Source organism: Schistocerca nitens, chromosome 9, assembly GCF_023898315.1.
Source record: "Schistocerca nitens isolate TAMUIC-IGC-003100 chromosome 9, iqSchNite1.1, whole genome shotgun sequence".
Lineage (NCBI taxonomy): Eukaryota > Metazoa > Arthropoda > Insecta > Orthoptera > Acrididae > Schistocerca > Schistocerca nitens.
The window spans coordinates 125,639,892-125,654,986 of record NC_064622.1 but is presented as its reverse complement, the minus strand read 5'-3'; the positions used below and the strand labels follow the sequence as shown (position 1 = coordinate 125,654,986).

The 15,095-nt window shown below is 40.0% G+C and overlaps 1 protein-coding gene across 1 annotated transcript in view; it reads right to left on the bottom strand.

The window, feature by feature from the left end:
* LOC126202884 (required for meiotic nuclear division protein 1 homolog) overlaps nt 1-15,095 on the bottom strand; it is a 101,616-nt gene that overhangs the window by 16,925 nt on the left and 69,596 nt on the right. Inside the window, exon 4 of the mRNA XM_049936943.1 lies at nt 1,604-1,763. Coding sequence (XP_049792900.1) covers nt 1,604-1,763 — 160 coding nt within the window. The remainder of the gene's footprint in view (nt 1-1,603; nt 1,764-15,095) is intronic.

Here is a 15,095-nt window from a genome sequence, read left to right as displayed (position 1 = left end):
ACTTACCTTAGGGGGCCAAATGGACAGGTATACACTCGCACACACACACACACACATATCCATCCGCACATACACAGACACTGTGTATGTGCGGATGGATATGTGTGTGTGTGCGAGTGTATACCTGTCCTTTTTTCCCCCTAAGGTAAGTCTTTCCGCTCCCAGGATTGGAATGACTCCTTACCCTCTCCCTTAAAACCCACATCCTTTCGTCTTTCCCTCTCCTTCCCTCTTTCCTGATGAGGCAACAGTTTGTTGCAAAAGCTTGAATTTCGTGTGTATGTTTGTGTGTCTATCGACCTGCCAGCACTTTCGTTCGGTAAGTCACATCATCTGTGTTTTTAGATATATTCAAATAATTACCTAGGTGGAAATTTATTGAATAATGCCCATCTCGGTGTGGCGCCATCAGTGGCCTATGGTTAACTATGCTGTGAAGCTGGGCAGCTACCTGGGAATGGATGTGAAATCTCAAGTTGGTGCTGTTCTGATGGGTGCTATTCAAGTAGACAATCTGCTTTTGTGCACTAAATTGGAAAAAGTCTTTGAACTGCCATTGAACACAATCTGTGTGACATCAGGCAATGTATCTGAGGGTATATGAGTGTGGATGTAATGTGTCAGTATCATGGTATATGAGTGTGGATGTAATGTGTCAGTATCATGGTATATGAGTGTGGATGTAATGTGTCAGTATCATGATGAGTTTTTGTCAGTATGGGTCAAATGAGAGAAATGTGCGATTTAAAATGGGATATAACTGTGTGAACAATAAAGTTTGATTAGAGAGTTTAGGCCTCCTGTTGAATATGGGATCAGCTGACTGATATTGAGTCTTACACCTTTTTTGCAATATTCTCGAATTTTCAACAATTCTCCTGAATGGCAATATCTCTTTATGCAATGATAGTGCATGGAAGCAATTTTCCAGAGTTACTGACATTAAATATTACAACATATCACTTATATTTATTACGAACAGCAGCAGATTCTGAACTCTTTTGAGCAACCACTGCATTTAAACTTTTTATCAACAATGAGCACATATGCAGAATTACTGGTTTCCATCAGAAATTAAATCAGTTCAAGCACACACCTGTGATATCTTGTTACATGCACACCTTATTTAACAACATTGTAGTATCGTATCATAACTGTTCCAAAACTGTGCATCTCAAAGACAGGCTGACAATTTGTATCATATTTATTTCAGCATAGAACCATGTATTTCCTCTCACAAAGTCATTGCAGTCATCGTTCCACATTGGAGACATGTATTGTCCCTTGATATAACTCACAACATGGAAAATAAAAATAATATCTCCAAACAATATCTATACCTTTACATTTAAGATCTTTGTTTATAACTTATAGTTGCAAGTATCATTTGTTGCTAAGAAGGTTTAGGGATACCATCACAATCTGTACTACTCTCACTCCAATTCTTTCATTTTTTTCATAACAAATTATTTCAAAGTTATCATACAATTGTAATACATACATCATAATTTCATAGGAAAGGAAAACACACTAAGAACATTAGTAATGAGGAAAGTAAAATAAGAAAACAGAGAGGGAGGGGATGTGATCAAAATACTCTTACCTCAGTTACAAATTCAATTGTGTCTACATAACGGGACAGTGAAGCTTCCCATATTCCTAATTTTACAGACAAAGCCATTGCATTGGAGAAAGTATATTTATCCAGATATGTTGTTTCTTTGGATGTCAGACACAGATTCCCATCAGTTAGTCTGCTGTGGCTGAAATATAAAAGAAGAAAATAATTTTCCATTCATTGTTGTGGTGATATAATTAGTTCACAAATTCTGCATTAAAATTTTAAAGAATTCTTTTTCACATTTTAGTATACCACAAAACTCCCTCTCATTTTCAATAGCATGGAGGTTGTTAAAATCTTAGATACATTTCTTCCCCTACAATGTGTGGTTTCACACATTGATCTGCCTTTTATGTTTTAGGATATTTACAGTGGTGGGCTAGAGTAAGTGTAGTGGGTGAATGGATAGAGCAGGTTTTAAACTGAAAATAATGCAACAGGTAGAAACTTTGGGGTGAGGATAATGTTCTGGAAATGGTATAAAGTTTAAAAAGTATGTTATGGAGCATGTAAAAGAACACAGGTTGTTTGTCAATTTATGTGTGTTCATTATACAACATGTTATATCCAAGTGAGCACAATGAAAAGGCATGCATAGACGTAGAACTGTACGTCTTGGGAACACCTAGTATGCAGCTGATGTGCATGCTTTGCAGCATCATTCAAGGAACCCAAGTGCCTCCTACACTACTTGGCTATTTAGATCCTCCCACCCGATATTAGTTACCCTAAACTCTGGAGATGGTAACTTCTCTTCAACATATTCTAGTATCTCGCCAACCTCCTATCTCCATTTGTGTACAATTCCTCATCTAATTTTTTTATTATACATTTTATGTATTAATTTCCTGTTACATCCTTCATTACTTTTCATCTATAGCCTGCCCCTGAAACCCTGCCCATCAACTTTTTTTTCCCCAGTTTCTAATCGTACCACTTATTTAACTTTTCATTTCACTTTTTCTATCTCTGTCTATTTCTCATTCTCTCCTTAAGTCTTCTTTGGAGTGAACTGTCTCAGTACTTACCAATATACTAGCAATACTAGCAGGTAGGATGGTAAAGTAACATGGGAATGTTGAAGTTTTATGACGATATAATCTGAAGTCTGTGCTACAGAAGATGTTTTGGTTTCATGTGCAGCTCTTCCGAGAGAAGTGTGAACAGCGAACCAAAAACTGCGAACGTGTTACTATCATCAACTTATGAAGGGCAGTAAGGCTTAGTTCGATATTTGTGGGCCAAAGGGCATAAACTGAGTGAAATTGACAGGGCCATGCACGAAGTGTATGGGAACGACTGTATGGACAATAAAAATATCTCCAGATGATATGCATTCTTCCGAGAGGGCTGTGTGAACATTAGTGATTTGGTAGGCTCTGGGTGGCCACTAGCAGCTGCAACCCCACTGAATTCATAGCCATTGAAGCAGCAATTTTGAATGAGTGGCATGTGCAACTGCGAGCCTTAGAACAGCAGTTCAACATTTCCTATAGTGTGATGCATGGTATTGTTTATGACATGCTGAAATTTTGTGAAGTTAGTGCTTGTTGGATGCCTAAGAAACTGACAGACAATCACAAGGGCCAACAAATATGACAAGCTTGGACCACTTAACACGTTATGCCATAGAAGGGCATGACTTACTGAAAGGACCTTGCACCATCAGACTTTCATTTGTTTGGTGCCATGAAGAAATTCGTGGCCGGCCAATGTTTTGTGACATATGCAGAAGCGAAATAGCAGTCCGCAGATGGCTATACTCCAACCAAATGGACTTCTATGAACAGGTGATATTGAAACTGGTACCACGATAGGAGAAATGTGTTGAGAACATAGGTAGAAAAGTAGATAAAAATGTTAATTCATTTATGATTTTTGTGTTGTTATCTACTAAACCTTTTGGTGATAAAATTGTTGTTCATTACTTTCCAGTCTTCCCTCATATTTTTGACCCAACTAAAAATGGTAGGCTGATGGGATATGTCCCGAGGCATCAAGTAATTGTCAGTTTGGTAACGGAGGGAAGTGCGGGGGTTAAAAATTTTAGAGGGAGACCACAGTGTGAATGCAGCAAGCAGGTTCAAACGAAAAGAACCAAGAGTAGGGGTTCATGTCTTGTCAACATCAAGGTCATTATGAGAGATGGAGCACAAACTTGGAATCTTTCAATGATAGGGAAGGAAATTGGCTGTGCCCTTTTCAAAGGAACCATCCTGGTGATTTAGGAAAATCAAGGAAAACCTACATCTGGGTGGCCGGATGAGGATTTGAACTGTTGGTCCAGTGTACTAACCACTGTGCCACCGCAATGGTACAAATGGATGTAGGTTGGTGTAGTTATGCATGGGTGAAGAGACTTGGACAGAACAGACTATCATGGAGAGTTGCATCAGATCGATCTTCGAACAGAAGAAGACAACGACAACAACTACAACAACCTCTGACACTTTCCTCCTCATCTGTGTTTCTACGTTTATATGTATACCCCGCAAGCCACCTTGCAGTGTGTGGCAGAGGGTACTTTCTGTACCACTGTCACACATGCCCTTTCCTATTCCAGTTGTGAACAGTTCACAGGAAGAATGACTGCCAGTAAGCCTCTGCATGGGTGCAAATCTCTCTCTAATTTTATCTTCATGATCTTTTTGTGAGATACAGTAGGATTAAGAAACACATTGGTTCACAAATCTACGTACATACTTTCTGTGAACTTTAACAATAATTCACACCATTATGCAAAATTCCTCCCTCGCTGTGTCTGCAACTGCAACTGGTTGATCATCTCTGTGATGTTTTTGTGCTTACTAAATGATCCTATAATGGACCATTCCACTCTTCCTTGGATCTTTTCCACATACTCTGTCAGTGTGCTCTGGTGAGGATCCCATACTGATGAGCAATATTCACGTATTAATCGAACAAGTGTTTTGTAAGGTATTTCCTTTGTTGATGGACTACACTTCCTGAGGAGTCTTCCAATGAACCTTAGTCTGGCATCTGGCTTACTCACAGTTAACTTTATGTGGTACTTCCATTTCAAACCACTCCGTACTCATACTCCTACATACTATATGGAAGAAACTGCTTCCAGTGGTTGTTCTGCAATTGTGTGATCGTACAATAAAAGGTGTGTCTTTCCATATACGTATTCTCAATATGTTACACTTGTTATGTTGAGGATCAGCTGCCGCACTCTGCACCAAGAATTGATCCTCTACAGGTATTCCCGCATTCTGCTACAATTTTATAGTGTCACAATTTCTCTGAATACAAAAGCATCATCCGTAAAAAGCCTCATGGAATTCCTGACATTATCTTTTTGGTCATTCATATACAGGGCACTCTAAAATTCCCCTTACAAACTTCTAGGACTTGCAGAATTGGAACGAATGTCCAGAAATGTACAGTGTCCACACAACCATCTGAAAACATGGGTAATGTGACCACTTTTACAATTAATTTATATTAGGTGTGACCCAGTACTTCACTTGTTTTATAATTCCAGTCATGAATTACTAAAGAAACAAAAAGAAAACTTACTCAGTGTTCACAAACAATTCCAATTCAGCTGTGCAGCATCATCTTAGAACACCACAGTCACACCTGCTGATGGTGAAGGTACCTCTTTCTTAAAGCCATTGCATAATTGTGGCGAAAAGGATATGTGATGGAGTCAGGAGTTGTGGATAATTATCTTGATAAAGGTGACGAGCAGCTCTTTTATTACTGTGAGCTTTGCCACTCAGAAGGATCATGTCAGTGAATTCCGCCAACATGTACTCAACCAAGTTGCTCTAACACTCACAGACACTTGAGTGAGGCTTGAATCAGGTCAGAGAGGCAGGACAGACATCAAATGACATCAGCCAATCCGACATAAGCATCCCTCATCCCCCGCCAGTTTTCAAATGGCTGTAGCATGGAAACACCTTCATCTACACACATACTCCACAAGCCACCATATGGTGCGTGGCGGAGGGTAGCCTGTACCATAACTAACCATTTCCTTTCCTGTTCCACTCACAGACGGCGTGAGGGGAAAAAAGACTATCCATATGCCTCCGTATGAGCCCCAATTTCTCGTATCTTACCTTCATGATCCCTACATCAAATGTAAGATGGTGGCAGTGGGATCATTGTGTAGTCAGCTTCAAATGCCAGTTTTCTAAACTTTCTCAGTAGCGTTCTTCGAAATTAATGTTTTCTTCTCTTCACAGATTCCCACTTGAGCTCCTGAAGCATATCCGTAACACTAGTATGTTGATCGAACCTACTGGTAACAAATCTAGCAGCTCACCTCTGAACTGCTTCCATGTCTTCTTTCCATCCTAGTGTGGATCCCAAACACACAAGCAGTACTCAAAATAGGTCACACTAGCAAACTACAAGTGGTCTTCTTTACAGATGAACCACACTTTCCAAAAATTCTTCCAATAAACTGAAGTTGACCATTTGCCTTCCCTACCACAATCCTCACATGCTGCTCATTCCATTTTGTATCACTTTGCAATGTTACGCCCTATATTTAAATGACATGACTGTGTCAGAGCAGCACACCACTAATGCAGTAACCAAACATTATGGGTTTGTTTTTCCTACTCAACCACATTAATTTACATTTTTCTACATTAATACTCACCTGCCATTCATTACAGCAATTACAAATTTTGTCTATGTCATCTTGTATCAACCTATAGTAACTTATGTTCAACCTCTTTCTTTACACCACAGCACCATCTGCAAACAACCGCTGATTGCTGCCCTCCCTGTATGCCAGATCATTTATGTATACATAAAATAGCAAAGGTCCTATCACACTTCGCTGGGGCACTCCTGATGTTATTCCTGTCTCCGATGAACATCGAGGACAACATACTGGGTTCTACCAGTTAAGAAGTCCTTGAGAAAGCCACGTATCTGGGAGCCCATTCTGTATGCACACACCTTCATTAACAGTCTGCAGTGGGGTACCATGTTGGATGTTTTTCAGAAATCTAGAAATATGGAATCAGCCTGTTGCGCTCCATCCATAGTTCACAGTATATCATGTGAGAAAAGAGCAAGCTGGGTGTCACACGAGCGAAGCTTTCTAAAGCTGTGGTGATTCTTGGACATGAGCTTTTCGGTGTCCAGGAAATTTATTATATTCAAACTCAAACTATGCTCTAGAATTCTGCAGCAAACCGATGTTAAGGATATTGCTCTGTAATTCTGCAAGTCCATTCTTTTACCTTTCTTATACACTGGAGTCACCTGTGCTTTTTTCCAGTTGCACTGGTCAAGAGATTCGCAATAACTGCAAACTAAGTAAAGGACCAATGATCTACATCTACACAGATACTCCGCAAGCCACTGTACAGTGCGTGGCGGAGGGTAATCTGTAGCACTACTTGTTATTTCCTTTCCTATTCCACTCATAAATAGAGTGAGAAAAAATGACTGTTTGTATGCCTCCATATGAGCCCTAATTCCTCATATCTTATTTTTGTGGTCCTCATGTGCAATTTATGTTGGCAACCGTAGAGTCATTTGGCAGTTAGCTTCAAATGGTGGTTCTCTGAATTTTGTAAATAGCGTTTCTTAAAAAGAACATCGCCGTCCCTCCAAGGATTCACATTTGAGTTCCTGAAGCATTTATGTAACTCTTACGTATTGTTCAAACCTACAGGTAACAAATCTAGCAGCCTGCCTCTGAATTGCTTCAATGTATTCCTTCAATCTGACCTGGTACGGATCCCAAACACTTAAGCAGTACTCAAGAATAGATTGCACCAGCATACTATATGCAGTCTCCTTTAATTCTCCTTTAACTCTCCCAACAAACCAAAGTTGACATTCGCCTTCCCTACCACAGTTCTCACATGCTCATTCCACCTCATATCGCTTTGCAACATTTTGCCCAGATATTTAAACAACTTGACGGTGTAAAGCAGGACACTAGTAATACTGTATCCAAATGTTACAGGTTTGACCTTCGTACTTATTCGCATTAACTTACATTTTTCCCCATTTAGGGCTAGCTGCCATTCATCACACCAACTGGAAATTTTGTCTAAGACGTACATTCCTACAGTGACTAAACTTTGACACCTTACCATACACCACAGCATCATCAGTAAAGAGTTGCAGATTGCTGCCCACCCTCTCAGCCAAATCATTTATGTATGTAGAGAACATCAGTCCTATCACTCTTCCCTGGGGCACTCCTGACTGTACCCTTGTCTCTGATGAACACTCACCATTGAGGACAACTTACTGGGTTCTATTATTTAAGACACCTTCGAGCCACTCACATATCTGTGAACTTATTCTATATGCTCGTACAATCGTTAACAGCCTGCAATGGGGAACTGTGTAAAATGATTTATGGAAATATGGAATCTGCATGTTGCCCTTCATCCATAGTTCCCAGTATATCATGTGAGAAAAGAGCAAGCCGAGTTTAGTACAAGCGATGTTTTCTAAATGCCCATAAGCTTCTCACTCTCAAGAAAGTTTATTATATTCAAACTGAGATGTATACTTGAACTATGATGTAGAGTATTCTTTTCAAAACCGAATTGGGATTCCATCTGGGCCTGTCAACTTATTTGTTTTCAACTCTTTCAGTTGTTTCTCTATGCTTGGGATGCTTATTACTATGTCATCCATATGGGACTCTGTGCAATGGTCCAACAATGGTACATTTGTACGAATTTTCTGCATGAACCATTTCTTAAACATGGAATTTATAACTTTAGCCTCCCTTTTGCTATTTTCTATCGCCAAACCAGACTAGTCAACAACTGAGTGAATGGAAGCCTTGGACTCACTTAGTGAATTTGCATAGGACCAGAATTCTTTTCGGGTTCTCTGCCAGATCTTTAGCCAAGATATGATTGTGGCACCTGCTATACACCTCACACACAGATCTTTTCACAGGCACGCAAATCTCGAATAATCTTTCACTGTCGTCATTGGCTTGTCCTCTTTTGAACTGAAAGTGCAACAGCTTTTACTTCCTCAGCATGGGTTCCAATTCAAAATATTGTCTTTTCAGTCCCCTCTACAAGTCCTAGAATTCGTAAGGGGAATTTTAGAGCATCCTGAACATTGTGAAAAGTAACTATCCTATGACACTCACCTGGAGCACACCCAAAGTTCTTCTTCTCTCCATTCAGAACTTACATGCTGTATTCTGCTTGCTAGAAACTCTACAATCCCATCACACAAATTGATATGTCTCTTACTTTGGTTATATCATACAAAACGTTTATCAGGTATACCATAAACAGTTTTATTTGCGACACAAGGAATAATTTCACAAATAATGTATTAACACAACTAACTAACTTCTGAAGAAAAAGAGAACACCAAAAACTTTCTTGACTGTGTGAATGTTCATATAAACTGAGTTCCAGAAATAAGTCACATATTGAAAACCTAAGAGTCTATATGAATGATCTTTGTTATAATGGCATTAAGTCTGACACATTTTCCAGTGTGTAAGACATAACAAAAACTGGATACCAAGTCCTCTCCTCTGAGTGACATCCCTTTGACAAAGCTTCACTTCTTGCTGATGGTGAAGAGTAGAGGAGTTGATCATGTAAGCATATCTCCTGCGAGGTCTTGCCAATGCAGTTGGCTGCGCTGGAACTGCACCCTTCCATCACAGTGCAGGCCTAAACAGTTGCCTCATCAAGTAACACTTCTGCTTGACTGGCTCAAACTTAGTTTCAGCATAAGTAGAATATGGTTTGGCCTCGTGCACTGTTCGGAGCTGTGTGTGCACCTTGAAGCCACTGCTCACTTGGCCACAGGTGTTGGCCTCTGTTGAGTTTCTAGTAAGCTGGCTGGTTTGAATTTCTGCCTCCTACAGACTGGAAGTACCACCACCGTGATGTATGTTGTGTGGGTCACTGTTGATGCCTAATGCACTTGTCACCACAGCACATACGCTCACATTGTGTTCATTAGATGTACTGTGGGAGTGTATTGAATGCCTTCTGGAAAGACATAGGAACACGGAACCTATCTGGTACCTGGACACTGCATCTACTGATTTCTAGGTCTTGTGGATAAACAAAGTGAACTGGGTTTCACAAAATCATTGTTATCGGAACCCAGCAGTAGAATCATTCTGCATTTTGCTACAAATTCAGGTTCCCTAAATTTCCACAATAGTGATTCACAAAAAGAACATTGTCTTTCCTCCAGGGATCCCCATTTGAGTCACGAAGCCTTGCTGTAATACTCGCATGTTGATCGAACCTACTGCTAACCAACCTAGCAGCACACCTCTGAATTGATTCAATGTTTTCCTTTAATCCAACCATAGAAATCCCAACCACTCGAGCAATACTCCAGAATGAGTCAGACTAGCGTTCTCCATTCAGGCCCCTTTACAGACTACACAATACTTTCCTACAATTCTCCCAATAAACTGAACACAACTATTTGCCTTCTCTACTACTGTCCTTATGTGCTCATACAATTTCATATTGCTTGTTACACCCACATATTTAATCAATGTGACTGTTTAAAGCAGTACAATACTAATGCTGTATTTGAACATTATGGGATTGTTTTTCCTACAGGGAGTATACACAAAGAAAAAATTCCCGGATTTCCCAGTTAAAAATACATTTTCTCTTGGGTGAAATTCACTTTTTCTGTGTTAAGTGACAGTGTACTTTCCATATGAACTGTAAAACCTATCAATCCTTTGAATGTTTATGGTTTTATATACTAGTGTACAATTCCCCGGAACTTTAGAAAACAAAACTCAGGGGAAAATGGTTCAAATGGCTCTGAGCACTATGGGACTCAACTGCTGAGGTCATAAGTCCCCTAGAACTTAGAACCTAACTAACCTAAGGACAACACACACATCCATGCCCGAGGCAGGATTCGAACCTGCGACCGTAGATGTCGCGCGGTTCCAGACTGTAGCGCCAGAACCGCTCGGCCACCAGCGGCCGGCCAGGGGAAAAAAACGTGTTTTGTAAAGATCTTTGATGTGCAGTAAGATGTATGCTGCATATTTTCGTATTACGGAAGTTTAAATTTGAATTCCACTAAACACCGCATGTTACTTTCCGCACGATTGAAATCGAGATCACGATGCATTTTTGTAGAGCTCATGTCACATGCTCTCGCCAGCCGATGATAGCGGATATTCAGAGCATAAGACATGTGATGTCATCAGCCAATAGCAACATCACTGTTAAATAGCACGAACACACAAATAGGAAAAGTTAAATTAATATACATAGCGTTGCTACAAGAAAAGCAAAGCTTTCACATATAATACTGGTGTCTAAGATTAATAAGCTGCAAGAGAAGGTAACCTTTCACATGTAATTTTGATATTTTTTGCACGTGCTACATTATAAGATACATCACACAAATAGGCCAGTAAAATTTTTAATAACGATATAAATGTCTGATCTTCTGGGCTTGAAATTCTTCTAAATGGCTCATCATCAAAGAGTTGGCTTTTAAGTGAGAGTCAAATGCTCTCTGATTTAAGAAATTCATCATACATTCTCGCACATAGTTCATCTTGAGTAACAGGAAATTTACTTTGAAAGTAACACTTTTCAAACCACCATTCGCAATATTTTGCCGCGACCTGTTAGAAACTAGTTTGTTCCAGCGGTTGCCAGAGAGTGCCAGATAAGAGGTGTCACAGTGCTTGTACAGGTACGATGACGTAGGAAGTCCATATGTTTGTACATGTAAAACATTAAAAAATCTTACATTACATCATAAAAGAAATAAGACATCAGAAGATACTTCAAGCATGTCGGAATTTCAAGGACCATACTAAAATGCATAATTCGGCTTAAGGTGCAGATTCGTATGTTCAGATTCCCCATGAAGTATAGTCTTCAACCTGATATTAAGCTTTTCAGTGTGGCTTTCGAGATGTAAATTTTCTTGGTGTACCACTACTGCATTATGTCATGTTTGGTTCTTTATTATGGCATAGTGCCATATGTACTAGACGATGAAAACTTGCACTTGAATTGCAGCAAAGAGTTGAAACTGGCCAATAGTGTGGAATTAAACACTTCTTTTCAAATAAATTGACTGTCTCAGCGGACAAGATTAATAAAAGCCAAATTTCTGTAGCAAACTGAAACAAGAAACTTGACTGTTCTGCAAGGTGATTAATACTAATATTATGTGACCGTATTTTAATTCTCTTGATAGCTCCCGGCCACTCCATTCTGCTTTTATTTGACATGAGAGCAGTAAAGTAAGAGGAAACAGCAAAATCACTAAACGTAAACACGTGTCATGTGAAGACTAACCACCTCCTCACAAAAACTCAGACTGCTCTGCACATCAGCCCTGGATTTACGATATTTCCGAACAGGGGCAATACTAGACAGTGGCGACCCCCCCCCCCCCTCTTTCTCAAAAATATGTTCATTTTGCAGCACACATCCTTCTGAAGAGTCTGATACATAAAACATATATGTTCAAGGAAATGTAAGACATGTTATTTGGTCATAGGTGTGCCAAAGTGCAGTGCCATGCTTCTTCACACAGCATTCTTCTATTGCACTTTACTGTATTTCGCTCTGTGGAATTCAAATGTGTATATTTTGTAATGGATGCCCTCAAACTATATTCAGGAGAGTGGAAATTAAAATGTCCTGTGGTGCCCATCCTGTTCCCAGTCGGCCGGTTTGACATCCTACACTCTAAAAAAAAAATTGCAATTAATACTGGATGGGATTATTTGTAACCAGAAGAACAAGAACTCTTCCAAAAATTTGCAATCTTTATTGCCTGTTATCTAATAACTTACTGTATTGTGTGACATAAAATTAAATATAGAATACATAAAACGAGCAAAGGCATGAGGCAAGCAAGACAGTACACATTTCTTCAATCCTTAGGTCCTAGAAATTTTTTCTCTCTTATCTTGCTACAGATTTACATGGTGTGCATTCCTTTCTGCGAAAGAATCTATTACCTCATCAAAGTTTGTCAAACGTTTTGCAAGATGAAAAATGAAAATGTCGCTGTCTAATACTGAAAAAGCTGTTAATACAAATAGTACCCAAGATTGGTGTGGATTATGAATAGGTCATTCTAATATAGCAGCAATTGTAGTATACATGAAATAAACAAGACTGTCTTGGCACAAATGGCCATTTCTATAACGCAACAGAATATAATTCACAAAGTACCAATATCAGCTCCACCCCCCCCCCCCCCCCACCCACCCTCGGTTTCCATGCCTGTTGCACATGCGTGAATCTGGCAGCTTGGGTGCACTAGTAAAATTTTTTCCGGGTAGCATCTGGCTGCTTATACAGCTAACAGCCACACTTCTGTATCCAGAGGCAGAAGAAGGTACTACTCGTACGTGACTCAACTGCTCATGCGGAAGAACCTGCTCGGAACTGCCACAACAAAGCTAATGTAAACATATATATGAAGACAGTAACCGTTCTCGATAGAACAGAATACTGTTGATGACCGTGCAGCTTTTCCCTGGAATAAATGATGACTAACTGAAACCCTTAGCTGCCGACAGGTGTTGTTGATATACCTCGATGTGGACAGCTGAAAATGTGTGCCCTGACCGGGATTCGAACCCGGGATCTCCTGCTTACATGGCAGACGCTCTATCCATCTGAGCCACCGAGGAAACAGATGAATAGCGCGACTGCCGGACTTATCCCTTGCACGCTTCCCGTGAGACTCACATTCCCAACTGCCCACAATTCTATATATGTAATGTACCTTATAGACATTTGCCCATTCACTCATTACTCGCGCACGCTTTGGCGATTCCCGTAAGCTGCACGGTCATCAACAGTATTCTGTTCCATCGAGAACAGTTACTGTCTTCATATATATAGTTAAAGGCTACCCAGCCATTGACCTTTGTCTGTGTGAATGCGCACAGGTTGTCCAAACTCTTACGGGAATTGCCAAAGTGTGCGCGAGTAATGAGTGAATGGGCAAATGTCTATAAGGTACATTACATATATAGAATTGTGGGCAGTTGGGAATGTGAGTCTCACGGGAAGCGTGCAAGGGATAAGTCCCTGCAGTCGCGCTATTCATCTGTGTCCTCAGTGGCCCAGATGGATAGAGCGTCTGCCATGTAAGCAGGAGATCACGGGTTCGAGTCCCGGTCGGGGCACACATTTTCAGCTGTCCACATCGAGGTATATCTGTGGTGTCACCGCCAGACACCACACTTGCTAGGTGATAGCTTTTAAATCGGCCGCGGTCCTGTAGTATACGTCGGACCCGCGTGTCGCCACTGTCAGTAATTGCAGACCGAGCGCCACCACACGGCAGGTCTAGAGAGACGTCCTGGCACTCGCCCCAGTTGTACAGCCGACTTTGCCTGAGATGGATTACTGACAAATACGCTCTCATTTGCCGAGACGATAGTTATCATAGCCTTCAGCTACATTTGCTACAACCTAGCAAGGCGCCATTACCAGTGTATAGTGAAATGGAGATTATTATTGCTATTATACTTCTGTATCAACAAGAGCGATGTTCTACAAATGTGGATTAAAGTTAAGTATTCCAGAAGCTACGTACTTTTCTTTATAGCATTCATTACGTATCCTGTTTCAGACCTCACGTCAGCCTGCGTGAGTTTAAGCGCGTGCCTTTCGGCTTCCTCTCATTGTGTCTAGGCTGTCTTGTCTAGACACAACAATATCAACAACACCTGTCGGCAGCTAAGGGTTTCAGTTAGTCATCATTTAATGTAAACAGTTGTGACTTCACAATCATTGGAGGCAATTTGTTCTTATGAAGCATTGCATAGTCTTCCTATCTTCCTAAAGCCTTCGACACATTTTGCTGTTGGCAGATACTTGTATGAGTACTGTGTTTTGTTGTATATGGTGCATTTGCTTTGCTACTTAAGTTTTATTTTTGTTTTTTCTCTCATTCATGTTTTATTGCTGCAGTATTATTCTGCAGTAATGGGATACAGTAATAATCCTCTGTTAGAGTATTGGTTCTTATCAGTCAAAATTACAAAAATTTAACTGAAAACTAAAACAATTAAAAATTTCCAGGTTTTTTCCAGTTTTCTCCCAGATGAAAAAATTCCCAGGTTTTTTCCAGTTTTCTCCCAGATGAAAATATTCCTGGGTTTTTCCTGGATCTCCTGGTTGTCCTGGGTCGTATACACCCTGTCCTACTTATCTGCATTAACTCATATATTTTTACATTTACAGCAAGCCGACATTCATTACACCAACTAGAAGTTCTGCCTGGCTATCTTGTATCCTCCTACAGTAATTCAGTGATTCAGTGATGACACCTTGCAACATTATTCTTCAATTAGGCACCTAATTTATAAAAAAAAAAAATTCCTTTAAAGTTTGTCGTAATACAATAGTGATATGCAAAGGCTATGTGGAAAGTGTGGTACACATGATGTTAAGAGTGCTTTGCTAATGTATGTTTGTAACTTATATAAAGAAATTTG